The 14,834-nt window shown below is 43.2% G+C and overlaps 3 protein-coding genes across 4 annotated transcripts in view; 1 reads left to right on the top strand and 2 right to left on the bottom strand.

Moving 5' to 3' along the window:
* The window catches only part of rhobtb3 (Rho related BTB domain containing 3), a 27,812-nt gene extending 25,040 nt beyond the window's left edge, over positions 1-2,772 (bottom strand). The window contains exons 1-2 of the mRNA XM_062554588.1: positions 561-2,772; positions 1-29 (exon numbers count right to left, since the gene is read on the bottom strand). The exon at positions 1-29 is cut by the window's left edge and continues 218 nt beyond it. Coding sequence (XP_062410572.1) covers positions 1-29; positions 561-562 — 31 coding nt within the window. The 5' untranslated portion in view covers positions 563-2,772. The remainder of the gene's footprint in view (positions 30-560) is intronic.
* Positions 2,773-9,274: 6,502 nt separating this feature from the next.
* Positions 9,275-12,053, bottom strand: rfesd (Rieske (Fe-S) domain containing). Of its 2 annotated transcripts, none has more exons than XM_062554131.1 (4): positions 11,988-12,053; positions 11,489-11,675; positions 10,620-10,654; positions 9,275-10,143 (listed from the first exon to the last, which is right to left on the bottom strand). In XM_062554131.1, the coding sequence occupies exons 2-4, from the start codon at positions 11,646-11,648 to the stop codon at positions 9,835-9,837; spliced, it is 504 nt and encodes a 167-aa protein (XP_062410115.1). In that variant the 5' UTR covers positions 11,649-11,675; positions 11,988-12,053; the 3' UTR covers positions 9,275-9,834. The 2 variants fall into 2 exon arrangements, with proteins under 2 accessions (XP_062410115.1, XP_062410116.1); XM_062554132.1 differs by having other exon boundaries at positions 11,972-12,030.
* A 546-nt stretch (positions 12,054-12,599) lies between these two features.
* Positions 12,600-14,361, top strand: nudt2 (nudix (nucleoside diphosphate linked moiety X)-type motif 2). Its single transcript, XM_062554133.1, has 3 exons — positions 12,600-12,792; positions 13,404-13,527; positions 13,719-14,361. Exons 2-3 carry the CDS (start codon positions 13,407-13,409, stop codon positions 14,036-14,038), a joined length of 441 nt encoding a protein of 146 aa, XP_062410117.1. The 5' UTR covers positions 12,600-12,792; positions 13,404-13,406; the 3' UTR covers positions 14,039-14,361.
* The last annotated feature ends 473 nt before the right edge of the window (positions 14,362-14,834 follow it).

Here is a 14,834-nt window from a genome sequence, read left to right as displayed (position 1 = left end):
CGCTGCCCAGCGCCACAATGTGAATGGACCTATAGGGAGACAGTCTCGGATTTATTCAGCAGCACTCCTGCAAAGGAGACCATAGAAGACTCCTCTACAGTATGCTCACGTGCAGTCACAGTCTTAAAACATCGCGCTTCTCTCTTTTTTTGAATTGATTTGATTTCGGCGTTGCATTAACGCGCGCTGAAGACCGAATTTATGCATACAGAGATTCTTGAACAAAAATGTAGCAGAGGAAGCACAGAAGTCTTGGTGTTGACATATTACCCCATTAACTATGTCCATCACGGAGTAGATGCGCGCGTCATGTTTTGTCATTGAAGGAATGACACAGGAAAAGCCAGCGGTTGATCATTTGTTATAGCAGTGAAAGGCACTGAGTGGTCCTATTATTTTTGCATTAGTTCAATTGCACATTTTGAAATTATGTTATTTCTATCCATCATAGTCTCCAGCTTCAGTATTATGAGTGGTACAAAACAATCATATTCATAAACCTTTTTTAAAAAATCATTTTTTCCCGATTGTTTTAGGCAAATGAGCGCTTAATTACTTACATGTTCAGCAGAGCTCTGGGATGAAGAGCGCTAGGGAAGCACGTACTTCACCGGAGCAGTGTGCCTTCACATCGGTCTCCGATGAGAGTCTTTTCCGCAATGAAGGTCGGGCACGTTAATCCCCAGCTCTGGTCTGGCTCTCTGGATCCAAGGCAGGGTGAAAACGGCTGCAGAGTTTTTGTTTCCCTGGCAGGGATTTCCTTCACCGTTGTTCATTCATTAAACATAACAGGAACACACATAGTGTCCTGTGCGCATTGACGCTGCGTCCAGGCGAGGAGCAAAACACCAAACGAGGGAGGAATCAATTGATCTTTCACTAAATACCCAAGGCACTGCGCTAAAGAAACGAGCAAGTTGACTCTCAATGCAAACAAGACTATGAAGGAATTCAACAAACACGGTCCGTTCGCAACTCATGCCACCGTTTGAGCCACAGTAACTGACGTCACCGAAATAAGGCATAGAACTCCTCTGTCAGGATGGCTGAAGACAGGGAAGAAATGAAAAGAAGACAGGGCAAGAGAAAGAGAGAGAGAGGGAGAAAGAGCAAGAGCTAGAGCGTACAGGCAGGCAGAGTTGAGTCTCTTCCTGACTCAGCAAATGAAAGACTCGGCTACAATTACAACACCACACACATCTCCGTCTGCCCGAATTACAATGTTATGATTGCAGGGCACTCAGAATAGCGCCGGTGTTGTCCATGCGTTACAGACTCTGTATTTCTTTCTCGACCCCGCGCTCTAATCCTATTCATTCTCATTAATCCAAACACAATTGCGAATCGCAGTAACCAGCCCTTAGCCTACATGAGTCGATTCACTCTTTCTCACCGACCTTGATCAATGAGCGAGCGAATGTTATCGTTCCAGAAATGTAGTATGTTTATTTATTGAAATAAACCGTGCCAATAAGATAATGGACATTGCGGGTATCCCAGTGCACTGAGTACAGTGGTTACCCCCCTAGCATGGCCGACATTGTCATGAGAGTGGGGTTGCACTGGATTATGGATCTTTAGATTATGAAATATCATAACTCCCAGGGCACATGCTTGACCTAAAGTCGATAATGCGTTTCTAATACCCCTTACGCCACGGGTTTTGTATACTAATTGCTTTAATAACATCTAAGATCTACCTGATGCTGTCAATTAAAACTCAATTACTGCAACTACCTTTATCCAGCAAATGTTGAAGATGCGGAATCCCTAACACTCTAACTTCATTGCTATCTACCTGTCTAAATTAAGCCATTTTATTCTGTGCTGTGTGGCAGTGCACTCCTGTGGATGATGAATCCTTCATGAGATGCTGTGCAGTGATTGATGTCATGCTTGTGAGACAGACCCTTTTAAGCTCAGGTCTTTCTCAGGATCAGAGCTCTTCACATGACTACACATCATATATCTAATCACATGTGGACCTCAAACCTCCTCTGTGTGTGCATCAGGGTTCACTGTCTCATGCAAATTTTATCATGTTGTTTGTTGTCTGATGTTCGCCGGAACTATTGTTGTAAGAGCATTTCCAGGCAACTATCTAAAATTCCAGGACCATTCCATTTTTAGGGAGGATGGGTGTTGCTCAGAGGTTGCATTACTTCAGATTGGTCTTTGAGAGTTCAGCTATCTTAGCCCTGAAGTGAGTGGTACTGGAGCCCATGTACTGAAAAATGATATCGGTTTTGGCTTCTGCACTTAAAATCTATCCATAAACTCAGTAGCAGCTAAAATCTTTGAAGCAATATCACCTGTAAGATGATAAATTATTCTGATTAGAATGAAGTTAGAGGAAACCTTATTGTAAAACTGAAGCTTATTTGGACAAATTCATAAACTGTAGCTAAAAATGTCTACCTCCAAAACATTTGGGACACATTTTATGCTCAAGATCCAGGTGTCTTTTAATAGCCTGTGATGGTTGTTCGACAGCCATTCAGTCCTTTAATTAGTCTCTTGTTTCCTGTCCGTTACAATGACACATCTGTGTCTCTATGGCATGGCTTTAACATCTCCATTCATCTCGTTCCAGTGTCGACCTTTATCTGGGCTTAAAAGTCCTGATTGTCATTCTGGAGCGGGAGCAGTGGAGCTGGGCCAGAAGAGTGACACTGATAAACTAAAAGCAGACCTTTCTGCCTCTCTGTCTTTCCCTTTATCTCACACCACCCTTTTCTTTCCCCCTCTTCATTCACTTACTCAGTCCACCTCTCTCTCTCCGTCTCTGTCTGTCTGTCTGTCTGTCTTTCTCTCCCCCCCCCCCCCCCCTCTGTGCCTCCCACCCCCCCTCGTTGTCACATCTCAGTGGACAGGATTACAGCAAAGCATCTCTGACTGGTAGCGCGATGCCAGTTCTGGAGAGGAGTCCGTTAATCCACATCGCTGTTCCCTTGGAATCCCCGGAGAGCCTTTTTGGTCCAGTCGAATCCAGGGAGTGCTCCTCCACTAACCCCCTATTCAGGGACTGTCACAGGCCAGTAATGGGGACCAGAGTGGGTCCTGTTGACCCGGTTTGTGGACCCCTGTTCTCCTAATATGCTCTGGAGATAAGTGCCCAGATTCCTGATGCAGCCAAGGGTTGGAGTGGGACTCTGTTCTACCCAATTAGCTCTCACTAAGGAGGCTTTGGATGTGGAGAGAGAGAGAGAGAGAGAGAGAGAGAGAGAGAGAGAGAGAGAGAGAGAGATGACTGATTCAACATCAGGGTACCTACCCAGACATGCTTTGGTGAAATATGGGGCACAGATTATGTAACTGCCAGGATTCGAGTCATGCTCTGGAAACAATTTGAGCTAACAAGGTAAAAAAAAAATAATAGTAAAAAAAAAATCACAATACAGGTTGGAGAGCTTCAAGAAAGCCTGTCTCACTGACAGAAGATGTTTCCTTTCCAAGTGAGTCGTATCCTCCTTTCTGTGTCCCCTTTTTAATTTTCTCCTCAAGTCTCCTGGGTTTGTCTCTCATGGTAATTTGTTCTTTCAAGGCTCCATGCGTTTATAGCAAAAACAAACAGACAAACATGTTGAATTCCAGCAGAGAATGATTAATGTTACAAAGCGTAAGTGCTCCAGGCCCTGGCGTAAAAAAAATGATACACTTTTCAAGCTTCATTTAGCTTCTCATGTCAGCTCCCTATTTTTTCATAGGCTACATGAGTAGAGAGTTCAGGTAAACCTACATCCTTTGGAGAATAGATCAATCCGTGCATTTAGTAACAATAAAGATTGGAATGTGAGGACACTAGATGGTATTATGTTTGGATAGGGTTACAGACACACACAGTTATGGCTGATATTTTTGACAAGGGAACTTTCTGAAAGTAGAGAACAGACACAGAACCTTGTGGGACATCTTTGGTGTTTTCTGCAGAAAAAAAGTCTTTGTTTTGTCTACAGTGCTGGTGTGGATGTGAGGTTAAATATCATGTGACATTATTTTTAGGACACATTCCCCCCTAGGCCACACACACACACACAGAGGAGGCCAGATGAGTAAGTGGGAGGGAATATGATATATTTGTTTAGTCTCTTATGTTTGGAATATGAAATAGATGATATTTATACATTTATATGCTTTCACCTTTCCATCAACACTTTGCCAAACCGTGACCGCCATTTTAGCATGGTTATGACATCAGGTTACTGCAGGTCATGTAGCCTAGGCCTAAGCAGCATGGCCACATTCATGCACGAGCGCACATTTATATGCCCCCTACACAAATTCTCGGCCCAGTGAACTTTCGCCGTCCTGCTGGGCTGAAGAAAACCATAATTACTACACACACTCCAGTTAATTATTCCCCACTGTGACGGGAACAACTGGCTCTCGTGGTCGGCCAGACTGAAGAAAAAACGCACAAGACATGACGGTGGGACAGCATGCTACCTATAAAACAATAGGCATATGACAGTCCATAAGCAGAGAGTGTGCGGTACAATAATATCTGCTGCATTCTGCATTCCAGTTAACTAATAAAATGAACTTCTCGGAAAAATGTATAATAAACTCCTGGTCGAAGACAACCCGTGATAAAATATCGAACATGGTATAATCTCCCGGATAACAAGAGGCTGGTGGAACAAGTCCACTGGGGGCGGAACTGGGTTGCTGACAAATACCCAAATATTTTGCCACTATTTGATATAAAAATATTTTGCTTTCATTAAGTTACACTTCATCCATATATATTTTTTTAATTAACATTTAATGTATTTTCGAAATATTCATGACAAGTTAAATCAGAAGAGATATGGTCCAACGGCGGACCAGAAGTGGCATGCCACCGGCAGCATGCCATCAGCGGTCCGCTACCTGATTTTGCTCTGTGGGCTATCAGTAACTCAGCGTTATTGACGATTTATAATGTCACGACATGGCTATGACATCATGAGCAATCTAGTACGTCACTGTTGGGACACTGCCTCTTGGAGTAGGCCTAGGCTAAGCTTTCCCATCAGATCACGCAGGCCTCAGACCCATAACACCGGGCAGGTATTTCACACCCTGAAATGCATTAACATCATCATTACCCACTAAACATTTCTGACATAGTAGGCTAAAACAAAGTAATATGTTGACCTATTTCAGGATGGCTAATAAGAGGTCCTTCAGCAAACTTGATTGGACAGTTATAAGTTATCATCTATTTCTTTCTGAATGTATTTTTTTCATGGGTTCTAAATTGGCAGGCTTGCTATGCGGCCACTGGGTTGGTTCTGCAGCCGTCTGTTGAAGAGTTTCTCCTACCGAGGTATTGTGAAGCAGACCATTTGCCTGGCAACCAAGCAATCAAACAAACAAAATACTCGTCCAAAACAATCTGGTGGTAGACGACCAACAGTTCCACTACTTAAGTGAATTCTGTGAATAAGCTGTCAGATTTGGGGACTAGGCTATAGGCCTACCATCAAACCACGATGAACTGTTAGCATGGACGATTAACAAATAGCTTCATTAAATCATTGATGTGGGTGAAGTTTTTCTCAACCTGCAAAAGTAGGCTATTTAACATTTTCTATAATTAGGTGCACTATAGGCTCAAGAAGCTTAAAGAACGACTGCATAATACTACTGTAAGTGTAAGTCAGATGTAAGACAAAAAACAAACAAACTGGAAGAAGATTATTCATTTTCAAAAACAGTGACATCTAGCTGGTGAGTCTATGCATAGTGCATGGTGAGCTGCATCTCATTCAAAGAGTTAATTGAAAAAGATCCTATAAAGCAGCTTGGTGACACTGGCAAGTGTGTGGTAGGCCTAAAACAACCTTATGCAGTTCATCAACATGGGGAATTATGATGTGATAAGCAGGGACTTTAAAACTTGGATTCATGGCACCATGATGATGAGTCATTACAGAAAATGCTGTGCTGTACCAACAGTGTGCCAAAAAACAGCAACCTTGGTGCACCATCACTGCAAAACTACAGCTGTTTAAAGAGACACTTTCATAGATCTCCAACACAGTAAATACATGTAGAGCTGGTGTTGTATTTTGCCATTGTTAGTTGAATTGCTGTACAGATGGTTTGTGTACTGATGATATACATTTTCATGATGTCACTGACTTCAGCTCAGGTGATCCAGTCAATCACGGACTTCCTCGACGAAATCAAGGAGAAACTCAGTGGAGACAGAGACCCACCTTCACAGGTGATTACACCTCCAGCAGCTGGCTCCAAATAAGATTGCAATGTCCCACCTCCAATACAGTACAATATCCAATGCAGTACTATACCTGAACTGTTAAGAGAATTAGGAAGAGCTGGTAGATAGAGCTGTTCACAGAGAGCTTTCATTGTCTCAGGTGGTTTTAAGTGTCAAATGTCTGGACGTCCTTGCTCGCAGCTCGCTTAAAGCTGGCTTTCCTCTTGTTGATGGCTAGCTGACAATTATTAGTTGTTCCTGATTGGACCATGAAGGTCGAAACGCCCATATGCTTCAGCCAGCCATTCGTTTAGCCGCTGATTGGTCTCTGATGAAATGGGGCCCTATTGCATCGGAACTGTGGACATCTCCAGCTGCAGCCTCGGCCTCCAAGGCACATCAATTATTCAGGTTCTGAAGACAGTGTCGTGTGGTCACTGCAGCATGTCAGGGTGAAGTCCATTAATGCACCTTATCTTCGTGCGCTGGCCTTTAGTATATTAGTGTCCATGTGAGCAGGTCAGCCTGTGCTTTTGGTTATGGCCCATGACAAGATAAGTCTGACCCCCTGTGACCCACTTCCTTATTTCTGACAAAAGCATTTTCTGACAGATGTGTCAACCAGCCGTTACATCTGCATATATAACCCCTTCATAGCGGCTGTAGGAGTGCTCTCTCTTTCTCTCTCTCTATCTCTCTCTCTCTCTGTCTCTCTTTCTCTCTCGCAGTAGGCCCTGTCCAAGATGATTTATGTCCTGTCTAAGCTGTGGACATTAACTGCATGTCATCAGGACGGAAGCGTTTCAAACGTACGACCCATCGTTTTGTATGGCACGGACAGAGAAATTCTAGGTCAACAATTTTTTGCGAAGTGAAAACACGTGCAGTGGGCGCTAGACACAAATACCTCCCTGTCTTACAAAATGCCTTGCAGGAGAACCATTCAGGAATGCTAGATGAAAATGATGTGCAAATACTGGTTGCCTAATGTAGGACCTCATTTTTTTTGTTGTGTGGAGAATTTATTATTAGCCAGCTAGTCAAGTCAAATAAATATGGTGATGACCAAAACTCCAAACTGATGACCCAATTTCATCTCAGAGTCTAATTTTCCATTTAAATTCAAAACAGAGAAGGAAAGAAAGTACCCATGAACATACTGTAGGTCTACACTGTCCAGATCTGACTCTACATGATTTGTCTAAAGGTAACTGTAAAACCTTCATGACTGAAACAAACTTGTTGACAAATGGAGAGGCTGGATCGTGGGCTTCGGCCTTTTGCTATGGTGCTGATGCTGGGGGCATATGGCTCCTACTCATGAGGGTTAGTGAAGGGCTTCCCTAAGCCGATACGGTTAATGTGCCTCCACCGCCCCCTTAATGGAGTGGGGGACAGTGATGGGTCACCTCTATACTCAGTGGTCGGAGTACAAATGGGCAACCCCGCAATAATGAGCAGCGGCTTAACTCGATACTGTAGTAGCTTAAAACGTAATCAGTTTGTTGTGCCATATGCTGAAACGACACAAAGTGTAATGATACAGCTCACTGGTGATTTCACTGGTGATTAGCATTGCCTTGAAAAAGAAAGTGTTGTACTACATACTGATATGTAGTGTTGGTCTTTTGCGAGTCAGCTTACTAATGTCACACTAAAACCACTGTTGCTTTATGCAGTACAACTGGAGCCACAGTTAAGTGTTTCTCCAACTTTTGTTCTCGAGCATTGTCTACCAAGTGGAAGGGCAATCTATTGAGGTGTGCGGTGGCATAAGGCATAAACAGAGGCGGACATTCCTGGTTCCAAAGAGTAAAAGTCCTGCCATATATTCTTTCTACCTGTGCACTTAACACAGATGATATCACTGATCTACCTGGCAGCTAATTAGGATGAGCTGGTTTCCAAAATGTTTGGATCAAATACTTGGCAGGACTTTTACTCTTTGGAACCAGGAATGTCCGCCTCTGATTGAGGTGGCATGGTGGCATAAGGCATATGGCAGACATAAGGCATAAAGCGGACCACCATTGGGGGCATGAGAGGGCAGTGGCCATAGCAATGATGTGACATTTGCCCTCGCAGCAGAGGGAGAGGCGGAGGATCAGACGGGCTCTGCATGCCCACCCACCCAGCCATGCCAGGACTGCTGGGCCACAGTCGCCACAGAGACCCTCCCCGTTGGCACGCAGTCCGTCTCGGCTCTGGCCCTCGAACCCGAGCGTGGCGGTGAGGGACGCCATGGCGCAGAGGAGCCAGAGATGAAGAGAGGAAACGCGGCCGACCCGCCGTCACCGACTGACCCCTTAACAGGTGAAACATGTACGAGCTGTCAGCCCCAATCCAGCTCATCCTGGGAAGGAAGCGTGGAGTGGTTTGAGCGTGACGTCAAATAAAATGTCAACATGCCCTTTGAGAGTCTAGTGCCTGTCCTCTGGTGTATGATTCAAATTAATTTGTAGAAACTTTCTTAACCACTGACGCAAATTAACATTAATTATTAACCAGCTCCACCTTACGTTCTTTTTCTTTTTTTAATAAAGGTCATGTCCCTGTAATGTTGATACTTTTGTGATGAAGGTAATGTCCCTATAATGTAAGTACTTTTGTGATGAAGGGAATGTTCCTGTAATGTTAGCCCATGTTGACTTGTACTTTTACTGTGTGTACCAATGGTGCCATTATGGAGACTGCAAGGGGAAAAGCAACTGTATTGGCACTCAGTGACTATTTCCGTTGACATCAGCAAAATATAAGGCTCTCTTCCAGGCCCACTCTGCTGAGATAATTGGACATAGTAGCCAGCTATGGGAAATATGTCAGACAAATATGTGCACTGTTCATAATCACATAAACCCAGGGGATTCTGGGTCTCTTTTAACATTTCATAAGCCTGTTTATAATAGCCTACAGAGGGCTATCTACATGAGGGCATAATCATGCTCGTGGGCCATAGCAGCTTCTAATGAATAGCCTTCTCCTCAGCTTCTTAATTCAAAGCCTACAGTGTGGCTGAATTTTTTGTTTTTATACACGGTATTAAAATTAAGCAAATGAAAACATTCATTCACTGTAGAGGGGAAATGTAATTTGCAACTATATCTCATGAAAAAATATACAGGTGTAATTAAATGTTATCATTATGTCATTGTGATTATTCTGAGGACACAGTGGTTTGTTTTCAGAATGAGATGAAGGAGGATGGTTTTACGATGCTAATTTCATGAGTCCCTGAAGCCTGGCTTGATCCACCACAAGCATAAAGAATCAATTATTTCCTCTCTTCCAGAAGCTGCTAATGGATTAATGTTTGCATTTCTCTTTATTCGTTTCAACTAATGTTTTCGTACAAAGTATTGCTAGACTTTTAAATGTATTTTATTACAATGCCGTACGAGAAGAGAATGTTATATAGAATTGTTACACCGTAAATGATGACTGTTCTATGCAGTGATCTAAAACCTGAAAAGAGCTAGAACTGACCAATGGGTAATTCCTGTGTGAAGTCCCAAGTATGTGCACTTGCTGCTTTATGTAGGAACTATGGAGTCTATGGAGGCCAAAAAAGGGCCTCTTTTATGGCTGAAAGGTGATCTGTCTAGAGTGGTCAGTCACTCTCGTGGACATCAGCAGTCCTCCTCGTCTTCGCTGGTGTCTTCCCCCTTGCTGTCATCCACCAACTCTCTATCCTTCCTGCCCTTTTCGCTGTAATAGTAGTCAGACTCGATATAGCACGTGGTGTCCGACAGGGTCACGAAGACATCCCCGCCGTCCTCGGTCACTTTGTGGACCCTCTGCTTGATGCCCTTGGAGTACCACTTGTAGACACGCTTCGGCTGGCGTGGGTCGTAAGCCCTGTAGAGGCCCTCTCCCTCTGCCAGTGTGATCTTGTACTTGTGCTTGGGGCAAATGATGCACATCTTCTTGTCAATCTCCTGTATATAGAGCAACAATAAACGAGTCAGTGAAGAAGACAGTTTCATAAAAACCCTTAAGAGGCAGTGTACAGCTGGGTAGCTGGGTCTGTGAATTACCATATACAGGAAGGTCAGTGAGTGCAAAATGTTCCCCTTTTTACATTTTCATTAACCACCAGTGTAGTTTCATTCAGTCAATATGCATAATGTTTATGCACAGTCACGAACAGTAGCGTGAGTGTGTACATTGTTATCTGTCAGTAGGGGTCGGGCACCCTAACACTTGCGTCGCTAGCAGCAGGCTGCACCAGCTGTGAGACCGGCCTTATCAGCCATGGGGACAATCTGATAGCGTAGTGTAGCCCGCCTGTAGCGCCCATGTCTGCTCCAGGCACAACCACACGGCATCAGAGAGTTGCTTCAGGGGATGCGGCCAGGCCTTGACAGGCCTCTGGGAATACAGGATGAGACGTGTGGCGCTCTGCTCGGCTCACCTCGATGTCGCCCAGCTCCAGTTTGCTTCCCGCATCTGTAAAGAGAGATGTTGTTATCACTGCACGGTGGTAGCCGCGGGCGACCAGCTGTCTTTCTCATCTCGGGCTCCACATGCCATTGCAATGGAGCTCTATGTGACAACACTCACTGAGGCATGAAACCAGAGAGGCAACGCAGGGAGGGCTACTCCACACATATCCCTGTTACTCTCGTGAACACAGCCTTAAAAATGTTTTCGATATTGAATGCAACAGCATAAACTATTTCTTTGTAATTTGGATCCACTCACTCACTAACTCACTCACTCACACACACACACACACACACACACACACACACACACACACACACACACACACACACACACACACACACACACACACACACACATTATTTGTCTAACAAAATACATAACTAAGTAATTACCATGTGCTATGATTCAATCTAATAATATGTGTAATTTGTTGTTTGCCTCATTCAAGCACCTGTGTGCGTCTAATATAAGGGAATATTAAGTAGCATAGGGTTCCTTTCCTGCAACGAAAGAGATGCTGTAAGTAAGATGGTCTAGAGATGCTGTAAGATCATCTTTCCATGAGGGAGTGACCAAACCTTCCAAAATGATGGTTTGGAAATACAGCTGTGTATTGTGATATAACCGAGAGACATCCCTAATACACCATGACAATCAGTTGCTTTTCATTTGAGAATTCAAACCATTTAATATGTTAGACAATAGGCTACCTTGGAGACATATGCTGGCCGCAAGGCCTGATAATTGGAACATCCATGATGCACCAATGGCTACATTGTTTTTGCTCTGTCGCCATCTACTGAAACTCTAGACAGAACTGCAGCTTCTACTCACGATAGCAGTGGAGGTCCAGTGCGTAGAAGGTGTCCAAGTGGTATATGACGATGATCTCTCTGCCCTCCACTGTCATGACTGCCCGCTTCGCCTGGACAAGATCCTTCCTCTTCCCTACGAACTGTGGCTGGCCACTCACACCATTCTCTTCCGTATTCATAATGAACCTCGACTCTAAATAGAGAATCTTTAAAATATATATATATATTAAAAAAGTGTAGGTACTAAATTATGGGTTAAATATGATTTACATAAAACAATATGCATTATCCTTATCTTGTCATTGTGGGCTAAATGCAAAAAGAATGTGGAATCCCAGATAGCAAGCCTAATGTGGACAAACGTGGTTTTAAGTAGGCTATAGGCTATAAATTATATAGCCTTCTTAATTAATATAAATATATAAGACTATTAATGAAACAAAATTGTCGCTGTGGCACATACATTTTAATAAGTTAGTAGCCTACCAAAGAATATACCTACATTTATATTAGCCTACCTTACAGTAAGTAGCCCACCAGACGCACACGCACAACTTGAGAAAGTAAAAAATGCCGCAAAGGAATGTGCTCAAGCAGGCCTAGTCCAGCTATCTCGGCAGAACAGTTCGTAATCGGACGTCACATCGGTCTTATCATAGTCCCCCACAAGTAAGGCCTCTGCAATTATAACACTTGAAGAACAACTGCGAGATGGTCACTTGCCGCAAGCTTTATTCTTAAAACAAAGTAGCCTTTATGAAACAAATATTGTAAGATTTAGGCCTATTAAAAAAGAAACTAGGCCTAGAGTAGGCTAGGCTACAGGTCTAAACCCACAGAGTTAAATCATTCTCTATGTTCTCTTGAATTATATTGTTTATTGATAATATTGCTATTGTTTTGTAATTGTTCACTCTTAATGTATTTGTGTTGTATATTTATGTGTCGCTTTGGACAAAATGCGTCTACTAGCTTAATAATCATAACAACCATAACCATTAGGTGTATTTAACATTAAACACATTGTGGTAAAAACAGTGTAGCATGTAGGCTAAGCCAAACTATTTGTCTCAACAACATTTTGAATAGCCTACTTATTGCCATGTAATAATGATTATAGGCTACAGTTGACAGCTACACAGTGGGCCTATGATTTTTGGCCAAGAACGTTTGAAGCACAGGGACATGAATGTATTCGTGGGCATGAATATTGCGCAGCATTTGCGCAGTGCAAGTGCGGCTATTGGAAATCGAACGTGATTGAAAGCGGAACTGTGCGCTGTGTGTGCCACCTCCGTCTGGACTGAAGCGGTACAGACTGGTGTGAGTGTACAGCCTAATGTATATTCCTTAAAACGCTGATATTTATCTTAAAAGCTTGTGAAGCAGTGAAATAGCCTAGGTCAATATGACAGAAATTCTGTTTCACCTGTGCTAAAGACTGCTCGATCAGCCGCCCGCTCAACAAAGACTTAAGGTTTACTGCTTGAGCTAGGAGAGTTAACATTTGCTATGAACCTAAAATGCAATTAGTAATTTGTATATTTGGATTAATTAAATGTGCTGAATGTCTGGTGTAGCGTTATGAGCTTACGAGTGGTCGTATCTCGGTGCAGAATTACCCATCTTGTGTTGTTTTAGCCAGGGAAGATTAGCCCCAACTTTGTAGTTGCACATTGTAGGGAGTGGGCGAAGAAGAGTTAGGCTACACTCCACACAAAAGAAACATATCATGGTTAAACTGTTGATTTGAACTTTAAAGCCAGCCACAATTGCGGATTTAAACCATAGCATTACGGTGTAACCCACTTTCTTCCCTAGCCTATATGTTGTCTGCAGGCGAGAGTATTTAGGCTAAGTTAACAGTCAGTGCAATTTGACTATTGAAGAGGCCACAATGTGATAAGTAATGTCTGTTGTCATTGCAACCCCAGGTGATGGCGCTGCGAGCGTGTGGCTTCATTATCTTTCGTCGTCTGGCTCAGGCTCCTCCTGACAGCATAGAATATCTTCTCCTGCAGACGTCCTATGGGGAGCACCACTGGACTCCACCTAAAGGTGATTCTTAGGGCCTACATTCTGACCTGAGGCCTGTCTATAAGTCAGACAAAAATGTTGTGTGAATGTGTAATTCACCTAAGTGCTTATCCCTAATGTAATCACTCAGTATGTATTCATGACATTTTCAAACCAAAAATGGTATACCATATATGGCATATGCACATTTGAAAACCTTTTTGTGTGTGTAGGTCATGTGGACCCTGGTGAGGATGACCTCACCACTGCACTCAGGGAGACCCGTGAAGAAGCAGGTCTTGGTGAGGAACACCTGCGCATTGTGAAGGACTTCCTGAAGGAGTTACGCTACCAGGTGCGCGGGAAGGATAAGACTGTACTCTACTGGCTGGCCGAACTTCGTGACCCTGCCATGTCTGTGACGTTGTCCGAGGAGCACCAGGACTACCGCTGGGCTCGGCTAGATGAGGCATGCACACTAGCACGTTACCAGGACCTCCAAGAGACCCTAAGGGATGCACACCACCACTTGGAGGCCAGTGAGAAGCAGTGAACCAGCTCAGACAGAAATGTAAAAGTACCCCTCAATACTGAGTTGGGTGTTCAATGAATCAACACTGCATTGTGTACAGTCATGATATATTTCTTTGTAGTGTATGACAAACCATACATACTAGTCTGTTTTACTGGAGGTATACTTTGTAATTGCACGGATGAATGAAAAGATTTAATCAATACTGTATCAAATGCAGCCACTCAGAAGTGTGGCATTGTAAATCAAGACCAATCTGATGATTGATGAGGTATATGAGCGCAAGGTGAGTCTTTCAGAAGACTGTAAATCATTTTCAAAATGAAGTTTCAACTTTCTAACAATTGGGTACCCTTGTGTATTTTGTGAAAAACATGTTATTGCCTCTTGTTCTTTGTTTATGCTGACAAGTGGGTTTGTTTCAGTTCAGATGTTGTTGCCAATATGACCTCTTTAAAGGAATTCCCGTTTTTGTCAATTTTCAATGAACTGAGTACCCATTTAGTGTTAAGGGAGTAACATCTGAATCTGACAAAAAGGGTCATGATCCTACATTACAACATTACTTCTTATTCAGCCATCACAGGTAATGAAAACCACTTAGGCTAACGAAGGGTGCAAAAAAATCACAATTAGCCCCGTTTGGGCTTGGAAGGTCTTGGGACAGTGAGGGCAGGGAATGGCATGTGTATTATGGATTATGTGCAATACCAGGAGTTACAGGCGAGCATCAGCAACGTCAGAGAATCCATTTCCCTTTTTATAAGCCAGTGTTGTATCGAATTGAGTTTGAGGCTCTTATTTTAAGTGGATGTTA

The sequence above is a fragment of the Sardina pilchardus genome, chromosome 14 (genome assembly GCF_963854185.1).
Source record: "Sardina pilchardus chromosome 14, fSarPil1.1, whole genome shotgun sequence".
Taxonomy (NCBI): Eukaryota; Metazoa; Chordata; class Actinopteri; order Clupeiformes; family Clupeidae; genus Sardina; species Sardina pilchardus.
This window is presented reverse-complemented; position numbering and strand designations above follow the sequence as displayed.